A 25,601-nucleotide genomic window follows, 5' to 3' on the forward strand; every position below is an offset into this window, starting at 1 on the left:
CATCCAGACCAGATTCCTTCCCAAAGAGCCTCCTACGAGGATTCGAGTCCATTTCCGATAAACAAGAGTCCCTGGTCCCAAGACCCTAGCGTGGAAGGCAGCTGGAGGACCCAGTGGGATCACTGCTGGTGAGGAGCACACGGCCCTGCCCGGAACTCTCGGCGCTGCACCCACCATGCAGACAGGTTCCATTTATGTGTGGTGCCACTACCACCGCTTTCACGCGTCCCCCGGACAGCCTTGTCTATGACATGTGGAGGAGTCACCCCGGAGTGCCTCGGCAAAGCATAAACACTCACACAAGTGTTCTGGCAGCAATGAACTATAGTTCATTACACCGCCACGAGGCACAAAGGCAAAATCCAGCACAAGCCCGACCAGTGGCAGCTGGGGAACAAACGCCAAGAATGGAGCCACTGCTGCAAGAAAACAGTCAAGTAGTGAAACCCTCCCTGTTCAGGGCCGTCTGTCCAGGGGCTGAGACACACACCGGTCTGCAGAAACGCTTCAGGAAGTCTTGGGTCCAGGATCTGCCTGCAGAGTGCAGAAAGGTCCAGACCAGCCGGAGCGAAAGGGACTCAGGAGACCGCAGGAGGAGGCAGGAGCAAGGCCCCACAACTATTTGGGGTTTGTTTGTTTTTTAAACCGCTTTTTTGCAGGCTGGCAGGTGACCTGTTGCCGAGGTTTCTCAGCGAACTCCGCTAACAGGCACCTATGGACTTCTCAGACTTTGTTCTAGTCCAGAACTGGTCAGTACCGGGCCCATGTGACTGGGAGATTCTGGAAGAGCTCAGACCTGTGCGACTGGGGCTGGAGGTCAGCAGTCCAGAGGTAGGTCGCCCGCAGTTTCTGTGTCCTGCTAAGAACAGTTGTGGCCCCTGTGCACCAGGAACCATCCTGGAAACCCACACATTTTCCGGCCTTACTTTTCCCGGCGCTCGTGCGCCCATCTCCTCCCAGCCGGGCACACGGCCGACCCCACTGGCGGTACTGGGCCGCGCGCCCGAGACTGGAGTAAGTGCCCCCTCGGGAATCACTTGTGCCAAGCCGTTCCCGGCCACAGGCACCTGGAAGGACCAAGATGCCACCCGCTGAGGGCTCCCCTGGCTGTTAAGCCTCCAACGCAAGGTGGGAACAAAGGGAGTGAGCGAGGGGGTAGATGTTTTCCTCGGCCTTCTTGGCCACCCTTGGCTCGGGGACTTCGGATGGACAAAGACAAGGAAGGACAAGGACGGACGAGAGCCGAGAGACCCACCCGCAGCAGGGCCTGGACATCTGTCGGGCAGGACGCCCCCACACAGATGCCGGCCAGCTACAGGCGCGGCGGGACGACGCACGCCGTCTTCCCGGCTTGCACCTTCCCTCCCCGCTCGCCAAGACAGCACGACTGCGAGCCCGGCGCGGGCTGGAGGCCTTATATACTGGGAGCCTGCCGCAGTATGCACCGCTCACCAATGAGGTGCGGGCACCGTGCCGTTCGGGAGCCCCATTGGCCGCTCCGCGACGACGGGCCCGCAGCTTGTCCAGTCAGACGAGACCTGGGAAGTAGCTTCATTTGCATACAGCCCGAGAGCCGCTCCTCCGGGCGCTGCCGGCGCGCGTGCGCGGGAGAAGTGTGTGTCTCGGGGAGTAAAGCGCCTCCGGCTTCCTCAGTTGCCCGCGGAGCGTGCGGCGACCTCGCGGGCCGGCGATGGGGAGGAGCCCCGGGCCGGCTAGCCTTGCGGGCGCGCACAGATTGGTCGCCCTCGGTTCCGAGAAGCCTTGGTTTGTGTGGGGCCTCTGCTGAGGACGCGTGGGCGTGCACCAGGCAGGGCTGCGGATGCCCCGGGAGCTGTGGCTGGATTCCTGCGGTTCCTGAGAGCCGCAGGGGGCCCCGGCCCAGGGCTTCCGGAGCCGGCGGCCCGGCCTTGGATCTGAAAGGCGGTTCGGAGCGGGAGGGCACAGCCGCCTAGGCAGCGTCAAAGTGGGGAGTTCAGAGGGGGTCTCCGTAATCGGAACGAGGTGGTGGCTGCACGACGTGGTGCCGCGGAGGCTGCAGGCCTGAGCCGGCGTCCTCGCACGGGGGCATCAGTGTTCTGTGCTCATTTATGGAAGACCCCAGCCTTCTCTAGGGTCATACTGCCTTCCAGAGGCTCCCTGCGCGTGCACAGGTGTACACACGCGGATAGGGCGGTACGTGCATAGGTGTACACACACACATGGATAGGGCGCTCCTTGCAGTGATAGTCACTGGGTACAGAAATCCCAAATTGACCTTAAGTGACCTGAACTATCCTGAACGACCCCTTCTTTCTGAGCTGGGGACGTGCCTTTGCCCCTTACACGTACCATCCCTACTCTGTCACCTTCCTTCCTTTTCCTTTTATAAAAAAGAGAGAGCACAAGCAGGGGGAGCAGCAGCCAGGGAGGGAGAAGCAGGGAGCCCAACGCGGCCTTGATCCCAGGACCCCGGGACCATGACCTGAGCCAAAGACAGGGTCTTCACCAGCGGAGCCACCCAGGGTCCCCACCTTGGCTCCTTTTCAACTCTGCTGGGATCCCCCCTTCCCCTCCGCAAAGGCACCACGTGCCACCGATAAGTTCTGAGTGTCTTTGCAACCTTGAATTGTTCCGTGTGCACACATTTGAAACTTAGGTAAATCACACTTTGTCTTGTACTCCACTTGCTTTTTCTTCATGACTCACCACGGTGCCCAAAGCCACTGCAGGTCACCCCGTGTCCAGCTCCCATGTGTCCCCAGGGCTGCGGAACTCCCACCTGCCCAGTGAGGGGCAATGGAGTCTGCCCTGCCCACTCCCACCCACCCCCAACAAGGACAGTGCACCCAATGCCTGCGTGTGCCTACCCCTGAGGGCCTGGAGAGGACATCTGTGGAACGTAGCATCTGCAAGTGGGGTCACTTAGACCCTCGGTCATCCTGCCCTAAATCTCACGATATGTGGCAGCTGGTGGTTGAGAAGCCAGCAGCAGTGCCGGGGCCGCAGTAGGGACACCATGGGCAGACTGGCCTCTCCCTGGACATCTCCGCTGGTCTTAGGCACCCACATTGGGTCGGGGCACCCTGCATGAGTGTCTCGGCAGAACGAGCTCCACTGCTCAGTCCCCATGCTGGCACCCATCCCTGCCTTTCAGCTGCCTCAGTCACCCGGACAGGGTCCCATCCAGCCTCTCAACCTCGCACACAGGATTCGGTCATTCAGAACCATGCCTGCCCCAGGGCTGAGGTGCAGTGTCACATAGCACGTGGCCCACTGTGTAGTCGCTGCTCAGAGGGGACCTCTGAACTGGACCCCTGGGGTGCCCTGCCAGAGCCAGGGGCCACCCCAGGTGGTCTGCCCAAGTCACGTGGGGTGGGGGCTTTCTTTGGTCCTCAGCTTGATTTCCTGGGGTCAGTGTGGTGTCAGCATGCCCTCTCCACGGCCCCAATCAGGAATCTCCCAGTAGGCCGCGGTCTACAGGGGTGGTCACACACTGTCCTGATGCCCAGGCATGTCCGTTTTTGGCACCTGTCCTGGACTCTGCCCTGGCTCTTCCTTTGGTTCAGGGTAACCCATCTCCTCTCCCTGATACGCCGTCCGGGTGAGCACAATGGCCTTCGGTGAGCTCTGGGAGCGCTCTGGCACATTCCTGAGCCACAGGGGCCGGGTCTTAGGCTCAGAGTCCCCCTGACCTCCCAGCTGGCCTGACACTCCTGTATCCTGACACTTGGGCCCAGCTCCCAAACGGCGGCTCCAGCCCACCACCCCTCACCACATTCTGACTCACGTCCTCTGGGGTTCTCACTTCCAGGCCGGGTGCTGGGACCTCACCTCACTGCCCTTCCCCGGGAGTGTCCTGGAGCACCACAAGATGCGGGGATCCCTCCCTATGCTGCTGCACTCCACCGCATGTCCTCCACACAGCAGTGCGTCTCCCTGCTCCCCTGGACTCAGGACCCTGAGCAAACACCCTAGACATCCCCATTGCACCTGGATGGGTAACGGGAAGTGGAGGGAAATGCCCCCGGGGCTCGGAATGAAGGAATGGGAGGCGCCCCCCCCCCAATTGGTGCAGCAAACCTCTGCTGCTCCCAGTCCACGCAGAGCCCAGCCCAGCTTCCCTCCCCTTGTGCCCCTGCATCCTGGGACCAGCATCCTGGGACCAGAGAGGAGCAGGGACTGCAGAGCGCTCACCAGGCCCCTGCGAAGCTGCGTCCGCAGGCAGGAGCTCATGAAGACAATCCACTGTGTCTGTAACTCGTCGTTTTGCTCGGGCTGGTAGACATCCAGAGGAGCAACACTATTCCATAGGGACCGGGGGTCACGCCGGAGGAGTCCAGGGCAGCCAGCGGGGAACGTTCACCCAGGCACATGAAGGAGCTAACAAGGGGGCAGCAGTTCTGGCTGGAATCAACAGCAGGCCGCACTGGGATGTTCCTGGCCTGCTGGACACAGGTGGCTCCCTCCAGTGCCTGCCCCTCCCAGTCCCCATACTCCTCTACGACAGGGACACCCCTAGCACTGCCCAAGATGACAAGTGTCCCTGATGTCACTCAGTGGAGGCACGGGTCCCATCAGGACAAGTCCCATCTACAGTAGCCCCCTTTATTCTGCAGGGTGGACACAGGGCCTCTCTGGAGACTGGCCGGGCAGCGGAGCTGACAGGAGGGACGCCAGGTAAAGCGGCTGAAGCACGCCGTCTTGGGGGAGGGGTGAAGGGGCTCCAGGAGGGCAGGCCATGTGCCAGGGTGTAGAAGGGGTGGACGGAGGCCGACGCTAAGGCAGGTCCCTGGGAAAAACCACAGCACCGGAGGGGCAGATGGCACAGAGAGAAAGCAGCACAGCTGAGCAAAGACACCGGGAGACAGACGGGGGGGACAGAGCTTCAAGGGCATGGATCCCTGAACACAGGCCCCACAAAGACCCTGAAGACAGAGCTGGTACTGGATGTGCAGGCTGTGGGGGGCGGGGGGCTACTGCCCACAACTGGTCTGACCTACCTGCCCGCCTCCCCCCACCCAGATGCTGTGAGCATCCCTTTGTCTCCATGTACACCGCAAATGTACCCTTAGTGGGCATGCCCGATGCACACACGGAGGTCTGCAGGACCCCTGGAGCAGCCCCATCGTGGGTGCATTTCAGGGTGTGAGTACCAGGTCTGCAAGATCCAGGCTGCCCAGGGACAACCATGGGCCTCGGAGACACCAGGCCAATCAGACTCAGTGGCAGCAGTAAGAGCTTTATGCAGAATCGTGACACACTGGGGCTGAGCACACCCCTGCTACAGTTCTCTATGGTAAAACGTTTACAACCTGGGGGACACGGACACCCAGAGAAGGGGACAGGGACACTGCTGAGGGACACAGTCTTGAACAACCCGAGGCGGGCACCGGTGGTCTGTGTCCCGCGTGGGCACCTAGGTGCAAACCCTCATGGGTGGAGCGCGCTGCGTGTCTAGAAGGCGGCAACGGAGGAGCAGCTGGGGGCCAGGCCAGGGTGGACACATCTTCTAGGGCCTGGAGCCGGCGCGGGGAGCAGGACATCACTGCAGGGGGAAGGGTGGAGGTGGGAGAGAGAGGCAGCTGCTGTGCCAGGACCCAGGCCATGAGGGGGGACCCAGCCCCTGCCAGGCCCCCCAGCCCCATATATCTCCCCACAGCCAGAGCCTTATCATGGCCATTCCACCCCCTTGGCCTCTGCAGAACCAGAATGGCACCTGGGGGACCAGAGGAGGGAGGGACAGGTGCTGCCAGACCTGCTGTCAGGTGAGAGGGTGTGTGGAGGCCAGGGTCTCCCAGGTCCACCATCCCTATAGTTCAGCCCCTAGCAGGAGCCAGGCAGCTGGGGTGAGGCCATCCCCCTCCCGGGCTGCCCACCTGCAGCAGCATGCTGAGACCCAGGCTGCGGTGCCTCCTCTCCAGCTCGGACACCACCTGTAGCAGCGACCCGAAGCGGTCTGCAGGGTCAGCGTCCTCATCCTCCAGGGACCCCTCCTCTTTCTCCGCCTCCTGCAGAAAGCGCTCTTCCTCCTCAGCAAAGAAGGCCCGCAGCTTCCTGTAGTCGGTCAGGGCCTTCTTCCTGCGGTCCATCACGTGTCCCTGCAGGCCAGGGAGGGAGCTCACCCGTGTCCCCGCCAGACACCTGGGGCCTCCCACCCCCACCGCTGCCCCCCTCAGGGAGAAGCTGCATCCCCGCCTGGCGGGGTCAGAGGCCCCTCCTTGGGCAGACCGCAGGCAGGCCTGCTGCCACTTGCCTTCCACACGGCGGCGGCAGACTCCGCCTGGCCATGCAGGTCCCGTGCGTCCTTCAGGTCCTTTCTCATGATCTCCACAGACCCCTTGTTCTCCTGGAAAGACACGCTGGTTACTGGGGGTGCGGTCAGAGGCCCCGGAGGTCCCACGAGCAGTATCCAGGGGCAGACCGGTCAAGGTCTGCACAAGGGGACTCAGCAGCCCCGCGAAACTCTCTCCAGAAGAAACTCGGGTGGGGAAGCACCTGCTAAGACTGCAACCAGGCAACTGGACAAGGACCACGTTCTGGGGTCCCCAGTGTTACAGTCACCAAGGGAGCAATGCTGAGTGGCCTCTCAAGGGGGCACGGACCCCAGGCCTAAGGTCTCCCAGCAGCAGAGCCCAGCTCCAGCCCACCTGTCCACCGGCTCCAGCCCCAGTGCAGCCCCTGCCCGCCACCCGCCAGGGCCACCCCCAGTGCTCACAGGGACCCCAGGACCCACCACCTGTCCTCCCTGGGGTGGGCGGGACCACACACACTGTCTCTCTGCGGAAGGACATTCCGACTGTCTTTACTCTAAAATACCTCCATGGGGTGTCCAGGGCCCCAGCTACAACCCCCCCTCTCCAACAGCCGGTTTCTCCCCAGGGTCAACAGCGCAGCAAAAGTTTCCAGACTGGGGGGCGGGGGGGGGGGGGTCGCTGAGAGCAAGGGAGAACGCGGTCTGGGTGAGGGGAGGTGTGCGCCCTGGACCCCAGCAGCTGACAGCCAAGCTCACTGCCTGGTCCACCAGACAGAATCTCAAGGGGCACAGGCGGGGAGTAGGGGGGTGGGAACCCTGCGGCAGAGTGACGTCACACCCGGAGGCAGGGCAACGAGGTGCTGGGGGGCGAGGTATGGGGGCAGGGCCGGCAGAGAGACGCTTTCTTCAGATGGGGGGAGGGGTACAACAGTCCGAAGAAGGTACAGGAGGATGACTGTGGGTGGTTGACAGGACACCAGCTCAGAGTAGGGGAGGGGGAAACCATCACCGTCTGGAGGGAGGGGGTGACAGGGCACCGTCCGGGGATGGGACACCCCCTGAGAGCGGGGGAAGGTGTACAGAGCACCGTCTGGGGGCGGGGACGCGGGTTGGGGAAGGGAGACAGGACCCCAGCTTGGCGGGGGGTGGGGGGGGGAATAGGGCAGGACAGCGTCTGGGAGCGGGGAGGGGATGGAGAGGGCACCATCCTGGGGCCGGGAAGGGGAACAGAGCCGCGTCCGGGGCGGGGGAGAGGAGGGAAAGGGCACCATCCAGGGGCGGGGGTGGAAGGGACAGGACAACGCCCGGGGATCGGAGACCCGAGTTGGAGGTGGGGGACGGGACACCAGCGGAGGGTGGGGAAGGGGCACAGGGCCGCGTCCGGGACGGGGACCCGCGATGGGGATGGGGACGCGGACGCGCCGCGCACAGGTCGCCGGCCGCGCGCACCTTGCCGCGCAGCGCCTTCCTCCAGCGCGGCTCCCACTCCGGCGGCTCGGGGCCCGCGGCCATGCGGCAGGCGGCGCACAGCGGACCCCCGTCGGCGCGGCACAGCAGCTGCAGTGCCGCCTCGGACGCCGGGCCGTCACGCGCGGGCGCAGCGGCCGCCTCCTCGAGCGCCAGCAGCCGGCGGCTGAGCGGCGGGCGGCCTGGCTCCACGGCGCGCTGCCAGCAGTCGTCCGCGCACTCGGGGCACGGGAAGGGCCCGTCGTCCTCGGCCCAGAAGCGCACCACGCACGCCCGGCAGAAGCGGTGGCCACAGTCGGCGCGCACCGGCTCTCGGGGCGCGCGCTGGCACAGGGCGCAGGAGGCCTCGGCGGGGCCCGCGGGGAGCGCCAGGGCTGCGGCGGCGGGGGCCCTCGGGGAGGGCGCGGCCGGAGGGCGGGCGAGGCCGGGGACGCGGCAGACTGCAGGGAAGAGGATGGAGACCGTAACCGGAAAGCCGAGGGCCAAGACCAGGATGGCGACGGGGCCGCGCGGGGCGGGGACGGCAGGGCGCCGCGCGCCGGGTCCTGGCAGCGGTGTGCTCGGCGCTCGGGGTTCCCGGCCGCTGCGCTCCCGGCCCCAGGTCCTGGCAGGGGTGCGCGCCGCGCATCCCGGGTCCTGGCAGGTAAGCGCTTCTCGTATGGTCCAGGCGGCGGAGCACTCCACACCCCGTCCGCGGCCTGCCCACAGCTTCGCGTCCTGAAACCTTACCAGGATGTCCACTTGCCCCATCCGTGACTCGCGGACGAGAGGGAAACTGGTTTACTAGTGTATGAAGTTTCCGTTGAAAGAGTCTTTTGTAAGCTGCTAGGACCTGAGCTGAGGAGCCCCCCCCCCCGCCCACTCGGGGTTGGGGCGGAGCTGGAAACTGGGAGGGGGCCTCCTCCCGTGCAACCGCTGGGCACGCACCGCCACGCGTGGGTCTTTTCTCCGTGCACGCGCTACCACGCGTGGGCCCTTTCCCCGTACACGCGCCGTGCACACGCCTCCTCGCGGGAACCCTCCCGCTCGGCCCACCGCCATGTCCCCGGGGAAATAGGCCTCCCGTCCAGCGCCCTGCGCAGGTTCTAGTGGAAGAGTCTAGAGGCGGGGACTGTAGAGGTCCCTTGAGACCTGGAGCTACGGGCCCCGGGACTTTGATTAGCATTTCTTTAGAGAGTAAGAAAAAAAAAAAAAAAAAAAATGGAGCTCTGTTTCGCTGTTATTTCTAAAACAACCGAGCACACAGTTAAAATTAAAAAGTCACTGTGATTTAGCACTACATAATTTTTAAATTTTAAAAAAATTCACTCGCTACTCCATATGAATGCAAAATCTTCTGAGTTTCATTGCTTCCAGTTTAATATGTTCTTAAAATTTTGACACAGAACTAAGAAGGCAGCCAATGAGAAGTGTAATTAGTAAACTAAGGTTGGTTCTGTGCAGTAATGGTCAGAAGAGGGTTTCAAGCCCAGTATACCCAATCTGCTTGGTAAATTAAGAAGGTAGGGGAGAGAAAAGCTAAGAGGGCTTTTCATAAGATTGAAATTTGGTACAGAAAAATATAATGGAGAAACAGCACACACACACCCCTCCCACCATCCCCCTAGGATCTGTCAGTTCACAGATAAAAGCAATTGCTGGGTAGATTGTTCTGTGTAGCTAGATGTTTCTGGGATGTGTCCCACCACAGGTGGTGGGAGGTGAGCCAGCCACAGGGACGTGCACACACAGCTAAGGAATGTTGCTTGTGAGACTGTGTGAATAACCTTAGGAGCCTGGTTATTTACATACATCATTCTGGCTGCCCTAAAGGAAAAACAAATAGTTACAGAGCTCACAATCCTACAAGACCTAAGTCTCCCTCAGCTTACAAATGTCTTAGCAATCTACAAGAACAAAGTATTTCCATCAATAACCTAGCTTCCAGAAGAGAATGTAGACACAATTAAATGTCTTTATAGTGCAGCCCATGGACAGATACTTGAAGCGGATGGACAAAGTGTAGTGTCCCTCCAGAAGCTCCCAACGGTCTTACTGTTCACGCCTTGCTAGAGGGGAAAACGACCTTAACCTGACAATGGCAAGGCCTCTGGTATCCTGTGAGTCTTCTTTAATGTACAAAAATCCTCATGAAGCCTCCCTTTTCCTTACCTCCCCCAACTCCGAAGCATATAGTCAGCCACTCCTCAAGACCCCTGGGCAGCAGCTCTTTCTGCCCATGGGTCCTGTCCCATGCTTTTGTAAACCACCATTTTGCCCCAAAGACATCTCAAGAATTCTTTCTTGGGTCATCGGCTCCAGATCTCACCCCACCGAACCTCACTTATGTTCTAAAACCCCATCAGAAATGTGAACACATGGAAATGCAGCTCACTCCTCCTAGGCGAACAGATGTTTGACTTCAGACCCAGTCATTTGCCCTATAAATAGGGCCCTTATGGGGATGGTCAGCTGGAAGTCTCACCTGAGAGGAGAACTCTGGGCGCAGGCCTCTCAGTGGAGACGCCAGCCTGTCTGTCTCCATAGGGCACCCCCAGCTGATGAGGTTGGATGTTGGAAATGTCTCATTTTGCCTAATTCTCATTTGTTGCCTACTATTACATCAATGTGTAGATTCTTTTCTTCTATTACGTTTCTATTACAACAGAGTTTTCTTTCCTTTTTGAAGTCAAAACACAGCTGTTTAGAATCTTCTGTTCAGAACACAGATGTGAGGAGGAAAAAAACACTCTTACTAGTTACTAAGAAATAGAAACATAAAAGAAGACTTTTCTTAACTGTTAATTTAGCAGACTCCCAAAACCTGGATTTTGCAAGTATTGTTTCTGGGAGACCATTAGGCAATGTAAGGACCTTCAGATTTCTCAAAACCTTTGGAAATCCTTTTTTAAAAATATTTTCTATTAAAATAAATCAAAATGGAAATAAAGCTTTTCCTGATTTGTCTTGGTTTGGTTTGGAGAAATTTTGTCACATCACTATTTTGGGAGGGACCTCCAAATTTCCACTCATAGAGAATGAGCAAGTTGTAGCCATCCATTTGAAAATGTGTGCATGAGTTGAACCCCAAAGTTTATAGCAGCAATGTCCACAGTAGCCAAACTATGGGAAGAGTCCAGATGTCCATCAACAGATGAATGGATAGAGATGTGGCCCATATATACAATGGAATATTACTCAGCAATCAGAAAGGATGAAGTCTTGCCATTTACAACGACATGGATGGAACCAGAGGGTATTATGCTAAGCCAAATAAGTCAGTCAGAGAAAGATAATAATCATACGATTTCACTCATATGTGGAATTTAAGAAACAAAACAGATGAACATAGGGGAAGGGATAGAAAAAGTAAGATGAAAGCAGAGAGGAAGACACACCAAAAGAGACTCTTAACTGTAGGAAACAACCTGAGGGTTGTTGAAGAAGAGTGGCTTGGAGGGATGGGGTAGCTAGGGGATAGGCATGAAGGCAGGCATGTGATGGAATGAGTACTGGGTGTTAAATGCAACTGATGCATGACTAAATTCTACCCCTGAAACTAGTAAAATTTTTTTAATGATTTTATTTATTTGACAGAGAAAGATCACAAGCAGGCAGAGAGACAGGCAGAGAGAAGAGGGAGGAAGCAGGCTCCCTGCTGAGCAGAGAGCCTGATTTGGGACTCGATCCCTGGACCCTGAGATCATGAACTGAGCCGAAGGCAGAGGCTTAACCCACTGAGCCACCCAGGCACCCAAAACTAGTAAATTTTTTCAAGGAGAAAGAAAACGTGTGTGTGAGAGATTTCTGGGAATAAGGACTAGCAAATATTGTTTCATAGTCTCTAGATCTGTGCCAAATGCTAATGTGGACTTTCCCCACCGTCAAGCAATTCTCTGTGATACCAGGTGCTTTGTACAATTTCAGTGAATTCTACCCAAGGATCGTGTTAGCCCCTGCGGGTTAAAGACCCCACAGTAGCCCATCACTCTTTAGGACCAGCAGAATCCAAATTGCATTGTATGGCTTCCTCACTACCCAAGACAGACTTAAAGGGATCCCCCGGCATTTCTCCCCCCACCCTCTGCACCCTCCAGGTGAGAGATTTCCTGATTGCTATTTCAGGACACACGTTGGGTGGACAGGGCAGAGAAGCTGAATAGGCTCTCCCTCTAAACCACCCAGAAAATGGAAGAGTCCCTTCTAGATCTGAGGCAGAATCAGAGTGGGTGGTGATAAGGATTACTGCTCAGAATTACATTCCATGAACACCCACAAGACAGCAGGACTGTCCAGGGCTCTGGCTGTCTTGAATTCCCACCACACTAATCCCAAAGCACTAACTAAGAGAATGCCTCCCCACAAATGGGCGGTACTCCTGACTCAGCTGGCTGCGTTCTGACCCACTTTCCTTTCTCTCAAGATCCTATTCTAAATGGATTCATAGAAAATGTTTCGGGATTACACTGGCAATGATGAAAAACTGAGTATTGTCCGTAAGACTGTGACAAAGGAGTTTGATTTTGACCCAACAGTAGACCAAGAAGACATAAAGAAAGGATTCTGAAGGGTGAGAAGAGAACAGGCCCCCAGTGGGGGCTACTTTGGCATGAAGAGGGTTTTGAGCTGCAGAAGCGGCAGTAAAAGGCCTGCCCATAGCTCCCTCCTTGGCCTAGAGGCAGACACTCATGAGGAATGAGCAGTTCCAGGGCCTGAAAAACACAGGAGGTGGGCCCCCCAGGCGGACCTACACTACTGGGCTTTATATGGTGTCCCCAGATCAGATGTCCGCTTGGCCCCAGCTCGCCGTCCTTCCTTTTCTCCTGTCACTTCTCTGCAAAGGCGTCGTACCGACCCACGCCCCGGTCCTAACAATCCCTTGGGACTGGGGATTGACCAATCCCCAGTTCGTCATCACCCAGCTCTCCTTCAAGGGATGTGCCCCACGGGTACGGATCCTTAGGGTGTTTACTTTGTTGGGCTCATTCTGGGGTCCCAGCCAACGACCCTCAGAAGGGTAGAGGAAACAGGCTCTTCCTGCCCCACACTGTTCAAGCTGGGAAGAGTTCTCCCGCCTTCCCCGCGCGTGTTTGACGTGTTATATGGCCTTTGGGGTCGCCCTCCTTTAAGTTCTGTTCTCGCCAACCAGGCCGCGCAGAGGGAGGGCACAGGCCCTGCCAGCTCTGCTGCAGGGGACCAGCTGAGGACACTAGGGGGTTTATGGACTGCTGGCTGGGGGCACAGGGCTCTTGATCTTGGGGGCGTCAGTTCGACCCCACGTCTGCGGGAGACATCACTTCAGAAAAAAAATCGGACTCGGTGCAAAAGTCCCATTTGGCCCACGGAAAAGGAATCAGAATAGTTAACTTTTATTGCCACGACAGGAGCAGGATGCAGAGGGCCACCAGCCAGGTGGGCGCCACAAGCCAGACCGCCCGCCCCCCCCCAGGCCGCGCATGCGCTCTCCCCGTCACCGCCAAGGCGGCCTCATTATCATACATTTGCATGGCGGGTTCCCGAAGCTTGATGGTCTCCTTGCAGACGGCTTGGGAAGAAAGCATAGGAGGTGCATAAAGAGACAAAGCAGCCAGACTATCGGGGCAGGAGAAGTAGGGCAGGGGCAGGAGGGCGGATAGATACAGGCAACAGGCTGCGGGCAGGTCGAGACCCCGCTGGAGCAGGACCCGCGGAGAGGCAGGACGGGAGCTGAGCGGAAAAATGGAAGCACAGAGGCAGAAGTGCGGGTGTAGGGGTTCACCCTCTGTCCTGAGTAGCCCGCTCCACCCTTGTGCCCTGTGAGCTTTTGCTGTAACTGCTACGAAACGTCTGCTTTCGTAAGAGGTTGACTCCTGAGTCCTTCCGAGGGCGGGAGGGGACATCCGTCGGGCTACGGTCGTGCTGAGTCAGCGAGGTCGCTAGTCCGGGGCCCGACCGTGTGCCTTCTTGCTGCCTGCACGCGGCTCCAGAGGCTCTCCCTGTCTCTCTGCTCCTACCCCCACTGTTCCCCTACTTACCCTTTATAATAGACCTTTAGAATAGACCTGGACTTTGGGGTCGAGTGCAGTGCCAGAGAAGGCACAGGGTTTAAAAAGAGACCTTGGGGCGCCTGGGTGGCTCAGTGGGTTAAAGCCTCTGCCTTCGGCTCAGGTCATGATTGCAGGCTCCTGGGATCGAGCCCCACATCGGGCTTTCTGCTCAGCAGGGAGCCTGCTTCCCTTCCTCTCTGCCTCTCTGCCTACCTGTGATCTCTGTCTGTCAAATAAATAAATAAAATCTTAAAAATTAAAAAAAAAAAAAAGAGAGAGAGAGAGAGAGACCTTCCACCCGTCCTTAAGTTTCTATGCTGTCCAGAGGAAGGCATCTGTTGCCTCTATCTATCCGCCCTTCTGCCTCCTGCCCCACTTCTCCTGTCCCGATAGTCTGGCTGCCTTGTCTCTTTATGCACCTCCTATGCTTTCTTCCCAAGCCGTCTGCAAGGAGACCCCATAATTTTCAAATACCCCCCACTCCTCCTCTCATCACTGAGTCCTGGGAGAGGGATGGCCCCTTTATCCCTTTGATATCCCATCTTTGATGGAATCATTGGCTTGGTGGGAAAGATTGGGAAGGAGAAAGAAATAGCAAACATTCATTTTCCAGACTCCATACAATCTTAGAAAAGGGAAGACAGTTCCCCATCTTGTGAGACAACACACATCCGTGAAGGGGGAGGGGTTGGGGGGGTCCCTCTTGGGGAGGCTTACCAGGCCGAAGAGGTTCATGGGTCAGGGATGCTTTTCTGCAGTGGAAACAGCAGTGGGGAGTTTCATAGGACATATCTGGGTCCCAGGCTCTCCAGGGTGATTTGGGGTTCGGCAGGGACGCCTATAGCTCCAAAGGATTGTCAGTCTGTCTTTCCTCTAGATGGGCAAAAGATCACAATTCCACCTCCCCATTGGAAGACTTGAAACAGAGTAGAGCTCAATCCATATAATACAATACATGGGTTATAATTTATAACAAAATGGCCACAGTAAATAAGGACCACAGGAAAGGCTCGGGGAAGCTCTAAGTGCCCATCCCAGCTTGGACCCTGAATCGGAGGCTGGCCGACTTTCAATACCTTGAAATGGCCAACTGATTCCTCACCCAATTAGCCCCGGCAACATCCAAAGGCAGCTTCAGAAGCTCTCCTGCCTGAACTTCTGAAGGTAGCCTCTTCTGTGTTTCGTAACACAGGTTTAGTGGACAAAAGGGCTATAGAGAAGGGAGCAAAGGAAGGACAAGAGACCAGCTTAGTTGCCAGCTATCCTACAGCCTGGCCGCTTTAGCCTCCGTGGTCCTCTGGGAGGATGATCCCTACTGGGAACTGCTCACAACTTCAGGAAACCCAGATGCTGGAAAAACGAGTGTCCCCAAGGGGAGAAGCCATCTACTCCCTGCCCACTGGGCAAAGAGATGGGTCACTGGAGGGGGGGCTGCCCTTGGGGCCAAGGGGACCTGGGGATCCCCCTTTTCCACTGCCTACCCCTGGAGCAAGGAGATCCAGGCACATCACAGCTCCCTCATACAGCTTTACTGTCTCGGGGATGGAGCCCAGGGTGAGCACGGAAGGGACAGCTGAGACCTAACTGTCCATGGATACGGAGCCACTCACTCTGTCCCACCTTCTTTCTGGGGCTTCATCGTCTTACTTGCCTGCGTCCCTGAAGTCGGTGTCACCCGCCTGTCAGTGCCTGGGTTATATCCTCTCTGCAGAAGAGCTCAGTGCAGGGACTGCTGCCTGTGTGGCTGGGCTGTCGTTCCCTGTGGCTTTGATCTCTTGGGATTATAGCTCCATATCCTTCTCTGCTTGTACCCACAGGGTCTAAGGTATATCAGGTGCCCCGAGTAAGTGGGTAAAATCTCTTTTCCTGTGTGTTTCTTCCATCTAGCTGTCCCTGAGTTCTATTCTTTTATACTAAACTGAAAAGTAAGTAAAAGGTTTCCCTGGGTTCATAAAAGACACTGAAAATCACAGCCATCAGGTTGATTCCCTCCACAAAACCGGGAGACCACCTTAAATAAAAACGGCCTTATTTCCCTTTGGGTTTTCCACTTCAAGAAAAATTGTCTCACTTTGGGTTCAGAGAGGGAGAAAATAGAAGAATATTGGTGATTAAACAAATTGCAAGTACTGAGAAAAGAAAAAGGTGGGTAGCAAACATACATTGTAATCACATAGTCGTTCTATGGGAGTTAGGTTCTCAAATTTTCTAGGTGTTCACAACAATGCTCTGGTAAAATCATTTCTCAGCCTGTTTGCATTCTTGTGTGTGTTTAAAGCTGTATTCACTCGTAAGTTCAGGTAAGTCAACCATGTACATTCTCTAGGTAGTATTTCTTTTTATTAGAATCTGAATATTTTTAATTTCCTGTAAGATTTCCTTTTTAACTGATGTATCATCTAGTCATACATTACTGAGTGTCCCAATATATAGAATTTGCCACCAGACTTTGGGTCATGACTTGTGCCTTTGCCACCGAAGGGACGCAGAAGAGGACAGTCTGGAATTTACTGAGCTGTCTTAACATGACTGAACATGGTAAATGACCCATGTGCTCAAACGTAGCGAGTTCTCGGCCTGCTGGTCATGATCCTAAAAGCTGCAACTCTTGGCTGCGTTGCCCCTCTCTTCCATCTCCCTCTTTGTTTGCACTTGATTACCTAGTGTCTGAGCAAAAGGTGTCAAAATCTGCAGGGATATGTATTTACCCACTTGCGTGTAAATTTTGAGCCGCTTGTGTATTTCACGATGGAATGGGGTGCCTTTGTGCTAACCGTTACATTGATCTAGAGTTTGTGCTAGAGCATAATGTCCTGCTTTGACATTTTTAATCAGTTTTACCTTAAATTCTTCGCTAGAGCTTAAGATAAAAACATGGTAGACAATGAGAGCTCCTGGAAATACCTAGCAGTGATTTGCACGGTGGTTACTGCACGCTAAAATGTGCAGGACCCAGATACGCTCTCCTTGAAAGGAAATGTGTCTTTAAACTCCCATGAGGGTAGGGGGTGGAACTACCCCTTTGTTATGGGTTGATGGCATCCAACAAAAAGGTAACCTGGAACCTGCCAGCGTGACCTTGTTTGGAGAGAAGATCTTTGTGGACGTGGTCCAGTTAAGAAGAGGTCATACTGAATGCAGGTGTCCCTAAGCCCATGCCCAGTGTCCTTATAAGAGGGGAACTCGGACCACACGGGTCTGGAAGCTCACTGCACCCTAGCTCAGCCCAGAACATGAGTGGGGCCGTGGCCAGACTGTGGTGGGATCGAAGGGGTTCTGGGGGCAACTGTGCCTGGCTGCCAGCTGCTCTGGGGATCCCCCTCCTGAAAACAGCCCTGGGAACAGGGAAATCTAGACACAGTAAACAATGTTAAAGTGTGTCTGAGCGCAACCTGATTCACATCAGGTGGGCTCCGATCTTGCCGACCAGACAGCATTTGAGGCGCTGGACAAAAGGAAGGACTTCCGTAGGCAGAACGGAGTCACGCAGGGAAAAGCAGCTGGTTATTGCAAGGTCATTTTCCTTCAGGGAGGGGATGGCAGGGGCCTGCCAGGCCAATTTCCTCACCAGGGCTGAGCAGCTAATTCCTGACCAATTAGTGTAAGATTCCATTTCTGGCAGAGCTGAAACTGTCATGAACATGTCTGGGTTTGGAGACCTGGGGAGATCCCCCCACTCCTGGCACCTCCACTAATGCTGCAAGCCACTCTACTCACCATCGACACACTGCAAGATTTTTCCATTTTCATACGTACAGAGGATGTCGTAGAAATACACGGTATCCACATGAGGAGGGGAGCTCAGGCCCATGGGAGAACCAGGGAAGCCAAAGGCTGGTAGGAGAAGGCGTGTCTGTGTGCCCTGACCCCAGCCTGGGGCCACCCATGGGTCTGCCCAGGGGGTGGCTGTGCGGCGAGGGGCGAGGGGCCAGCGTGCCTGCAAGGGCACTGGGATGGGAAGGGTACCTCCCTGGAGCGGGGCCACCTGCTGCCCCCTCTCAGATTCAGCTCCCGGATCCCTTGCCCCTCGGCTGCTCGCCATGGTCTGCTGTCTGTCACCCACACCTGAAGCTGGGATCCCACGGCAGACCCGCTCCCCTCTGCCTGCGAAAATAACGTGAAATGTGCACAGAAGAAACCGTGGCCTGCACGAGCTCAAAACCCTGTCCCCTTGCACAGAAAGCAGGGTAGCCCCTGTCGCATCCGGGGTCCTGCACATGTGGACCCAGGAGCCCCAGAGCCCCATGCAGAGGAGGCCAGGACCTTGGAGGGAAGGGTCCCCAGCCTCCTGCCCCAGGAGAGGCAGGAGAAGAGCCTTAGTCTGCAGATGCACAGGGGACGCTGCCTCCAGGAGAAAGCCGGCTAGCTAAGCTTCTTCCCCCCTCACAAGCCTGCATGCACGTAGCATGGTTTACCTTTGCTGTGCCAGGCTCCAGCCCAGGCTCTAGCCCAGGCTCTGTCCTGGCAGCCACCTACCTGCCTCAGCCCCAACCCTTAACCCTCCTGCTGGGGGCAGTGTCCTCTGCCTCTGCAGGGCACTGGCTGGGACAGATCCCTCCTTCTCTGCAGCCTCCGGAAGCAGCAAGAAGAGCCTGAGCTCCTCCAGGACGGACAGAGTCCCCTTTACCACCGGAGGCAGGGGTCTGCCATCGCAATGTTCCACGCACAGTAACGTTCCCGGCTGGGCTGGCGGAAAGCTCCCCACATGTCATCCTTCTCCTGGAAAGGATGGGGTCACGTGCATAAGAACACGGGGTGCTCAGGCCACCAGGGAAGGGCCAGACTCCAGATTCTGGCTCAGGTCGCGGTCTTAGGGCCGGGAGATCGAGCCCCGCGTCGGGCTCTGAGCTGGGTTGGAGCCTGCTTAGGATTCGTTCTCACCTTCTCCCTCTGTCCCTCCAGCTGTCTTCCCCCATCTGTCTCCTCCTCAAAAAAATAATAGTAGTAACATTAATAATAATAACACACAACGGCAAAAGGGGTTTCTTTCCTTCAATCATTCATGCCACAGGTTGGAATTGCTTCCAGCACCAGGCGCTATGAACTAGAACCGTTATGGAAAGAAAATTTTTGATTTTTTTATCATCCAAACCCTTTTATGTTTTATTTTAAAGATTTTATTTATTTATCTGAGAGGTGGGGGGAGACACAGCCAGGGAGGGAGAGGGACATGCAGACTGTGCCCTGAGCACAGAGGTGGACACAGAGCTTGATCCCACAACCCTGAGATCATGGCCTGAGCCAAAGCCAAGAGTCAGACACCCAACCGATCGAGCTGCCCAGGCGCCCCCAAACCCCTTTATAATGACTCTGGTGGCCCAACTCCCATGCACTGCCATCTGACCCTGGCAGCTGAGCTGCGCCCACTGTTACCTGGTTTTCTTTCTCTGTGCTCTTGTTGGCCTTTCTCCTGTCAGGACAAAACCCACCCCCTGTTTTAGACTCTCTGCCAGGAAATAGAGAATGTCATGACACCCAAATCAGGACAGCTGCCGGGCACCCACAGGGACGGAAGGGCTCCGGGAACCCACAGCCTTCATGGGGGAACACAGCTTCTGTGCAAAGAGCCAGGAATCAGCAGGTCGGAAGTATGTCTTTGTAAACCCTCATGGACATTAACATGCAATAGCAATCGCAAGTGTTAGTGCCAAAGAACGCTGGTAGTGGGGGCACTGGTCTCTGTCCTAAGGAGAAAGCAAGGATTCCCATTAGGCTGTGCATTCACGAAGCAGGTGCACCATATATGCTCGGTGTGAACAAAGTCAGGCTGCCTTAGGGAGAAATCCAAACTGGACTGATGTGTGGGGGCTGAGAGTCTTTCCCTTGCAACTCTGCCTTCCCCACCTCCCTCCCCCTCCCTCTTCCTGTTTCCTCCCCCTCCCTCTTCCTGTTTCCTCCCCCTCCCTCTTCTTCCTTCCCTCCTTCCCCCTTCCTCTTCATTCTCCCTCCCACTCCCTGCCCCAACCCTTCCTCCCTCCCTCTCCCTCTTCCTCCTTCCCTTCCTCCCCCTCTCTCTTTCTTCTCCCTCCCCCTCCCTCCCCAACCCTTCCTCCATCCCTCTCCCTCCCTCTTCCTCCTTCCCCAACCCTTCCTCCCCCTCCCTCTCTGTTCTCCCTCCTCCTCCCTCCCCCTCCCTCCCTGTCCCTCTTCCTCCCTCTTTCCCTTGCTCTCCCTCTGCCCCCTTCCTTCTTCCCTCCTGCCTCCCTCCCCCCTCCCTCCATTCCTTCTTAGAAAAGCTCAGCTTGCCCTACAGTGTTCCATCAGTCAATACACCATGTTGCCCTTGACCCCAGGACAAGCGTCTCAGTCAGCTCAGGTTGCTGGGATAAATGCCACTGACCAGGCCACTTGAAGAGCAGACATTCACTCGTCAAGGTTCCAGGGGTCAGGAGTCCAAGATCAGGGTGCCAGACACTGGGTTCCTGGTGATGTCTCTCTTCAAGTCTTGCAGAGGGCTCCTTCTCACCACGCCCTCACAAGGAACAGAGAGAGAAGCAAGTGCTGTCCTGCCTCTTCTTATAGGGACACTAATCCCACCACAGGGGCCCCCAGCACCATGACTTCCTGTAACCCTACTCTCCTCTTAAAGGCCCCACATCCTGACACCAAGCCCCTGGGGATTAAATTTCAGCATGTGAATCTGGCAGAGACCCCCACAGTAGCAACCAGGAGAGTCTGGTCCTGACCTTCTGGCACTCACCAGCCTCTACATGCGGGTAGAGGGACTCGCAAATCTTAGCAGCTACACAGAAACACAGCCTCCTACACAAGGCCCTTCCTAGACATGCTCCCCTCCTACCCCACACCCCAGGGACGCCAGAAACCCCAGCAGGATCTGGTGGAGGACCAGCGTTCTGAGGGCTGGCAGGACCAGGGTGGGTGAGGGGACTGTGGGGGCAAATGGCTAGGATCACCCCCCCAGCCCCGCATAGAGCCTGGGGCACCCAGGACAAGCTTCTCGGACCTGTAACCTTGGCCCACACCGGAGCAGCCCCAAGAAGCACCCTGAGCTGGCTTCAGTGCCCTGCTTGGTCATCCAGCAAGTCTCAGTAGTCTTGGGATGAGATGCCAGGATGCTCATTTTACACGAGTTTCTGCACATGGTGTCCCTGGCTTTGCGCCCTACCCATATCACGACCTCCCCAAACCAGGTTGTTGGTCGCACAAACTCTCTGCTCCCGGACATCGCAAATGTGCTGACAGCCTCAGTGTCCACTGAGACGGAAGGACAGCTTCTGAATGGTGACTTGTGAGAAGATGTCTGAGAAGTGTGAGCCAAAGGCACAGTCCCAAGGAAAGCCCTTCTTGCTGGGAGCACACCTCCTGTGGAAGGTCAGGCCTCTGACCTCTTCCAATGGTGCTGGGAGGCGAGACTCACCACCTATGTGCATTACCCAGCAACTCTCCCAGAGTTGATGTCCGCCAAAGTGGTTTGCATAAATGACCCAGAAACAAGTTCTATTTTCTTAAGTGCCTTGTATTCAAAGACTTTATCTTTTTAACAGAATCAGTGACTGTGGAAGTCAGTGCAATTTCATCTATAATGTCATCTTTCTATAGCAGCAGAAATTACACGACATCTGACTCTTTTTTTGATCAGAGTCATAAACACAGAGCAAAGCATTTGTGTTTTAAGATTTTTCTTCTACACACCCCATCATGAGTGGCGTTCCTTCCTTCTTCAAATTGAAATGAAGTTCACTATTCAAAATATTTAAAACCCTAGGTTGCACTTAGCTTGGTGCTTGGTGCCAATCAACCTGATTTCCAGGGTCAGCTCTCGCCTCAGGGGCTTTTTAACTTGGGACATATTTTCTTCAGCCTTCTGCTACCCATCTGTAAAATGGAGTTGATGACAGTGCACTCCTGGAAAGCTTGTTATGGGCACCACGTTGAATTAAGTATTTAATAAACGGTTAGCTAGCTCATATGAGCTCTATAGAAATGCTTGTTAAATCAACTACATATTGTTAAGGTAAACAGATGAAATGGTTAATGCTCAGTATGTCCAAAGCAGCTCAGGCACCCACAAGTCGAGAGGCCCATGGACCTCAGAGGACATATTTGCATATGGAGGGCTTTTGTGTTGGTATCTTGAAGGAATCTTGCTAACTGCCCTGAAGCTGTCGGCCACTGCATCTTGGGGGCACCATTAGGTTTCCTGGCCTACTTGAAGAATGCCCTGGGTGATTAAAGTGGCCAGGAAAGTGACACCACCCCCCAGATATGAGCTGTTTGAAATACAGATTCTGAGTCAATACCTTTGATGTGGGGCCTAAGAGTCTGCATTTCTGACTAATGAGCTTCCCAGGTGATGCTGAAGTAAGTGAGAAACGTGAAATTCCTAACAGCTTTTGTTTTTCTCTTGGCATTTAACATATAGGGAAACTTAACTCAGGGTTATAGTGTGGAGGCCGAGAAAATTAAGGCCATCCCACCTCAAGTTTAGCTGATGTGGGAAACAGAGGCAGAAGAAAATCATCAAAGTGCACAAGGTCCATCTTAGGTGCTGAAGATAAAAAGTCATTAAAATTCCTTACCTACTGACAAGCCCCTGAAACAGACAGAGTGGCTCTCCCCTGGGGACTTAACTGTCCTCACCTTGAGGTTTTGCTAAGGACAATCCTAGCCTGACCAACCCCTTACCCCAACAGGTCCAACCAGGATCCTGTAAGTCTACTTTAACAATTCCTTTATCTCTAAACCTCCAAGATAGTGTCGAGAATCATTCCCAAGTATATGGCCCACTGATATATATCTAAAGGGTCTCACGAGAAGATTTTTATTATTGGTAATAAATAATCTTTCTCCCAACAATAGCTAGCCCCTCAAGGTCCTGGAGACCTTGCTTCCAAAATTCCTTAGAGACTTAATCCCCTTTGTCCTCACCTACCCCCGAGTCCACCCCTACTCTGCCTTTAAAAACTCTGACTGTAATCTGGTTCAGGGTCCAAGTCCCTACTCCATTGTGTCGGGTATACTTGGGCCCAAGCTTAAGCTTGTCAAATAAATCCTCATGTGATTGCATCGGTGCTTGGCTCCTTGGTGGTCTCTCAGACACGAAAACTCGGGCACAACATAGGTGTTGGGTCGGTGGCTCCAGGAATGCAGGCGGAAGGATAGAAATGACGGCAGGGGTCGCCATCTTCCAGCTCCCCACCCCTTCCTTAACCCTCCACTCTCCCACCAGAAGAATGTATGCCCAGGTCACATCTCCATAGGTAACCCGATACCTATGCATGAAACAGAAGTATCAGCACACCCACCCCCATGCCCTCCGATCACCAAATACCTTACCATGTATGGATGTGAACCCATGCCCTGCCTTGTCCACATAGAAGACCCCTCCGACTCCCTCCCAGCACGACTTCGCCGAACCTTGCCAGAGAGTGCCCACCTCCTCCTGGAGTGACTTTCCTGTCTCCCCTTCTCCTGAGCCCTGAAACTTCACTGGAGAGTGCCTTTAATAAATCTTGCCTTGTGCCTACCTCGCCTGGTGTTGTGTTTACCTCGCCTGCAAAACTTTACAATAGGAATTAATTAAATGAGGAGACAACTCAAGGATTGGTAACTTCTGATAAAAACAAGACAATAGGTACAAAATGGAGTGCCTTATGCTAAGGGCCACAACATCTAAGCAAGACCCAGTGTTTTGAAAGTGTCAGATCTCCCAGGATGGAGCCTGTCAGGAATCCTGAGATCAGCACCAGTGAGATGATAGGCCCCTGCTGTCCTGTAAAAGGAAATTGACCTTGCAATAATGCTTTCTTTGCTTTATGTGACTTCTTGTTCACGTTGAGTTCTGTCTATACATGTTTTTCATTTTGTACTGCTCCTTGGAACTCCTTTATATCTGTTCAATTGGATTCTGCCTGATTCTCACCCATTTTTGCTCAAACAAATTATTAACATTTTTAATAGGCCTCAGCTTATCTTTTAACAGTTCCATAAGCCTGTGTTCTAGTGAAAGGCTTAGTTAGAGAACACTAGCATTTGACCATGGGATTTTTTTTAAAGATTTATTTCTTTTAGAGAGAGAGAGAGAGTGGACCCCCGACGTGTGCCCACGAGTGGGGGGGGGGGCAGGGGGAAAGAATCTTCAAGGAGACAATCCCTTGAGCATCCAGTTGAGGGCCTGGATCCCACCACCCAGAGATCACAACCCTAAATCACGACCCTAGATCACGACCCCAGATCCCCACCTGAGCCAAAACCAAGAGTCCAGCTCAACCCACTGCGCCCGGCAGGTGCCCCTAAGCGTAGCATATTTTAGCAGACTCGATGAGATCCTATGTATCAAGCACTTACCGTGTACCTGTCACTGCAGAGGGGAGGAGTCAGCCTTGAAAGAAGCAACTGGAAGGAGGGCTATTTCCCTTGACACAGATTCATTTCCTCCCTCCAGCTGAAAGTCGCCCTGCAGCTGCATTCCAAGAGAAGTACCTTACTGTATTTTAAGTGTTTCCTAAGAAGTCCTTTGGATTTGCTCATGAGCTCTTAAACTGGCCTCGCGGAGGGGGTGGGGTGGGGGAGGAAACGATGGGAAGTAAATAGTCGAGTTATTCCCATTCCCCTCCGCTCAATAAGGATCAGCTTCTCCTCCCCAGCCTTTGGCCTCAGAAGTGCGCTTGCCCCTTGACTGGAGGTGATGGAGACGCAGGGTTAGACCGGGTTTTACTTCTTTATTTTACTATTCGTATACCCTTCGTTTTCGGTCCCATCGAGAACCTACGACCAAACAAAGAAGCCCCTCTAGCCTGGAACAAAGAAGCTCAACCTGACTCCCCGCGCGCGGCGCCGCGTCTTTGGATTGGCTGGATTACCGTCCAATAGAAAAGAAGAGCCGGCATCTTCTATTTGCAAACCTTCTCAGAGGGCGCTGCCAGCTGTCCAATCTGATTCCAGCGATTTGGAGCCTTCATTTGAATATGGGACGATAAAAAGTGCTGCCGGCCCAGCCTACGCATGTGGAGGCCTCCACTTCGTCCCGCCTCCTTGAGCGCGTTCCGGGGCCCGGCCGCCCCCTCCTCAGCCTCCGTTGTCTCCGCCCCGCCTCGGCCGCCGTCGCCCGTCGTCCCGCTTTCGCCCCTGCCCTGCCGCCGCCCCCATCCGCCTCGGTGGCCGCCCCGGCTGTCCCGCCGCCATCCCCATCCGTCCCCTACCCCGCTGCAGCCCCCATCCGCCTGGCTCGCCGTCCCTACCCCCCACGCCAGGCCGGAACCCTCTTGCTCGGCGCCCGCGCCCAAGAAGGGCTCCAAGAAGGCCGTCACCAAGGCGCAGAAGAAGGATGGCAAGAAGCGCAAGCGAAGCCGCAAGGAGAGCTACTCCATCTACGTGTACAAGGTGCTCAAGCAGGTGCACCCCGACACCGGCATCTCGTCCAAGGCCATGGGCATCATGAACTCCTTTGTCAACGACATCTTCGAGCGCATCGCCAGCGAGGCCTCCCGCCTGGCGCACTACAACAAGCGCTCCACCATCACGTCCCGCGAGGTGCAGACGGCCGTGCGCCTGCTGCTTCCCGGCGAGCTGGCCAAGCATGCCGTGTCCGAGGGCACCAAGGCTGTCACCAAGTACACCAGCTCCAAGTGAGGCGCGCCGGCAGCCCCGGAACCCAAAGGCTCTTTTCAGAGCCGCCTCTGGGCACAGAAGGGAGCTTGCCATCCTGTCTGATTGTGAGGGGCTGTTCCATGGGGGAACTGGGGCACAAGACCCGGCCAAAGCCGAGCTCCTTCAAAGGCGCGTACCCTGCAAAAGCCTCTTGGGTCAGTCTCCAGCGAGCCAGCAGCGGAAGAGGGAGGGCGCCTTGGCTTTAGGCGGGGACCCGGTGGGGTGAGGGTGAGCATCACCTCCAGGAAGTCCTCGGACCACCCTCCCCTCCAGCAACCCCCCTGTCC

At 55.5% G+C, this 25,601-nt stretch overlaps 2 protein-coding genes across 2 annotated transcripts; one reads left to right on the top strand and one right to left on the bottom strand.

Annotated features, from left to right (window-relative positions):
- Positions 1–5,202: 5,202 nt before the first annotated feature.
- On the bottom strand, positions 5,203–8,449 carry LOC111139415 (ring finger protein 187). Its single transcript, XM_022491662.1, has 4 exons — positions 7,682–8,449; positions 6,233–6,325; positions 5,856–6,077; positions 5,203–5,524 (listed from the first exon to the last, which is right to left on the bottom strand). The coding sequence occupies exons 1-4, from the start codon at positions 8,447–8,449 to the stop codon at positions 5,522–5,524; spliced, it is 1,086 nt and encodes a 361-aa protein (XP_022347370.1). The 3' UTR covers positions 5,203–5,521.
- A 16,220-nt stretch (positions 8,450–24,669) lies between these two features.
- Positions 24,670–25,367, top strand: LOC111139416 (histone H2B type 1-F/J/L-like). The gene has a single exon (XM_022491663.1). It carries the CDS (start codon positions 24,670–24,672, stop codon positions 25,294–25,296), a length of 627 nt encoding a protein of 208 aa, XP_022347371.1. The 3' UTR covers positions 25,297–25,367.
- The last annotated feature ends 234 nt before the right edge of the window (positions 25,368–25,601 follow it).

Source organism: Enhydra lutris, unplaced genomic scaffold (genome assembly GCF_002288905.1).
Source record: "Enhydra lutris kenyoni isolate GAN:26980312 unplaced genomic scaffold, ASM228890v2 scaffoldscaffold106, whole genome shotgun sequence".
Lineage (NCBI taxonomy): Eukaryota > Metazoa > Chordata > Mammalia > Carnivora > Mustelidae > Enhydra > Enhydra lutris.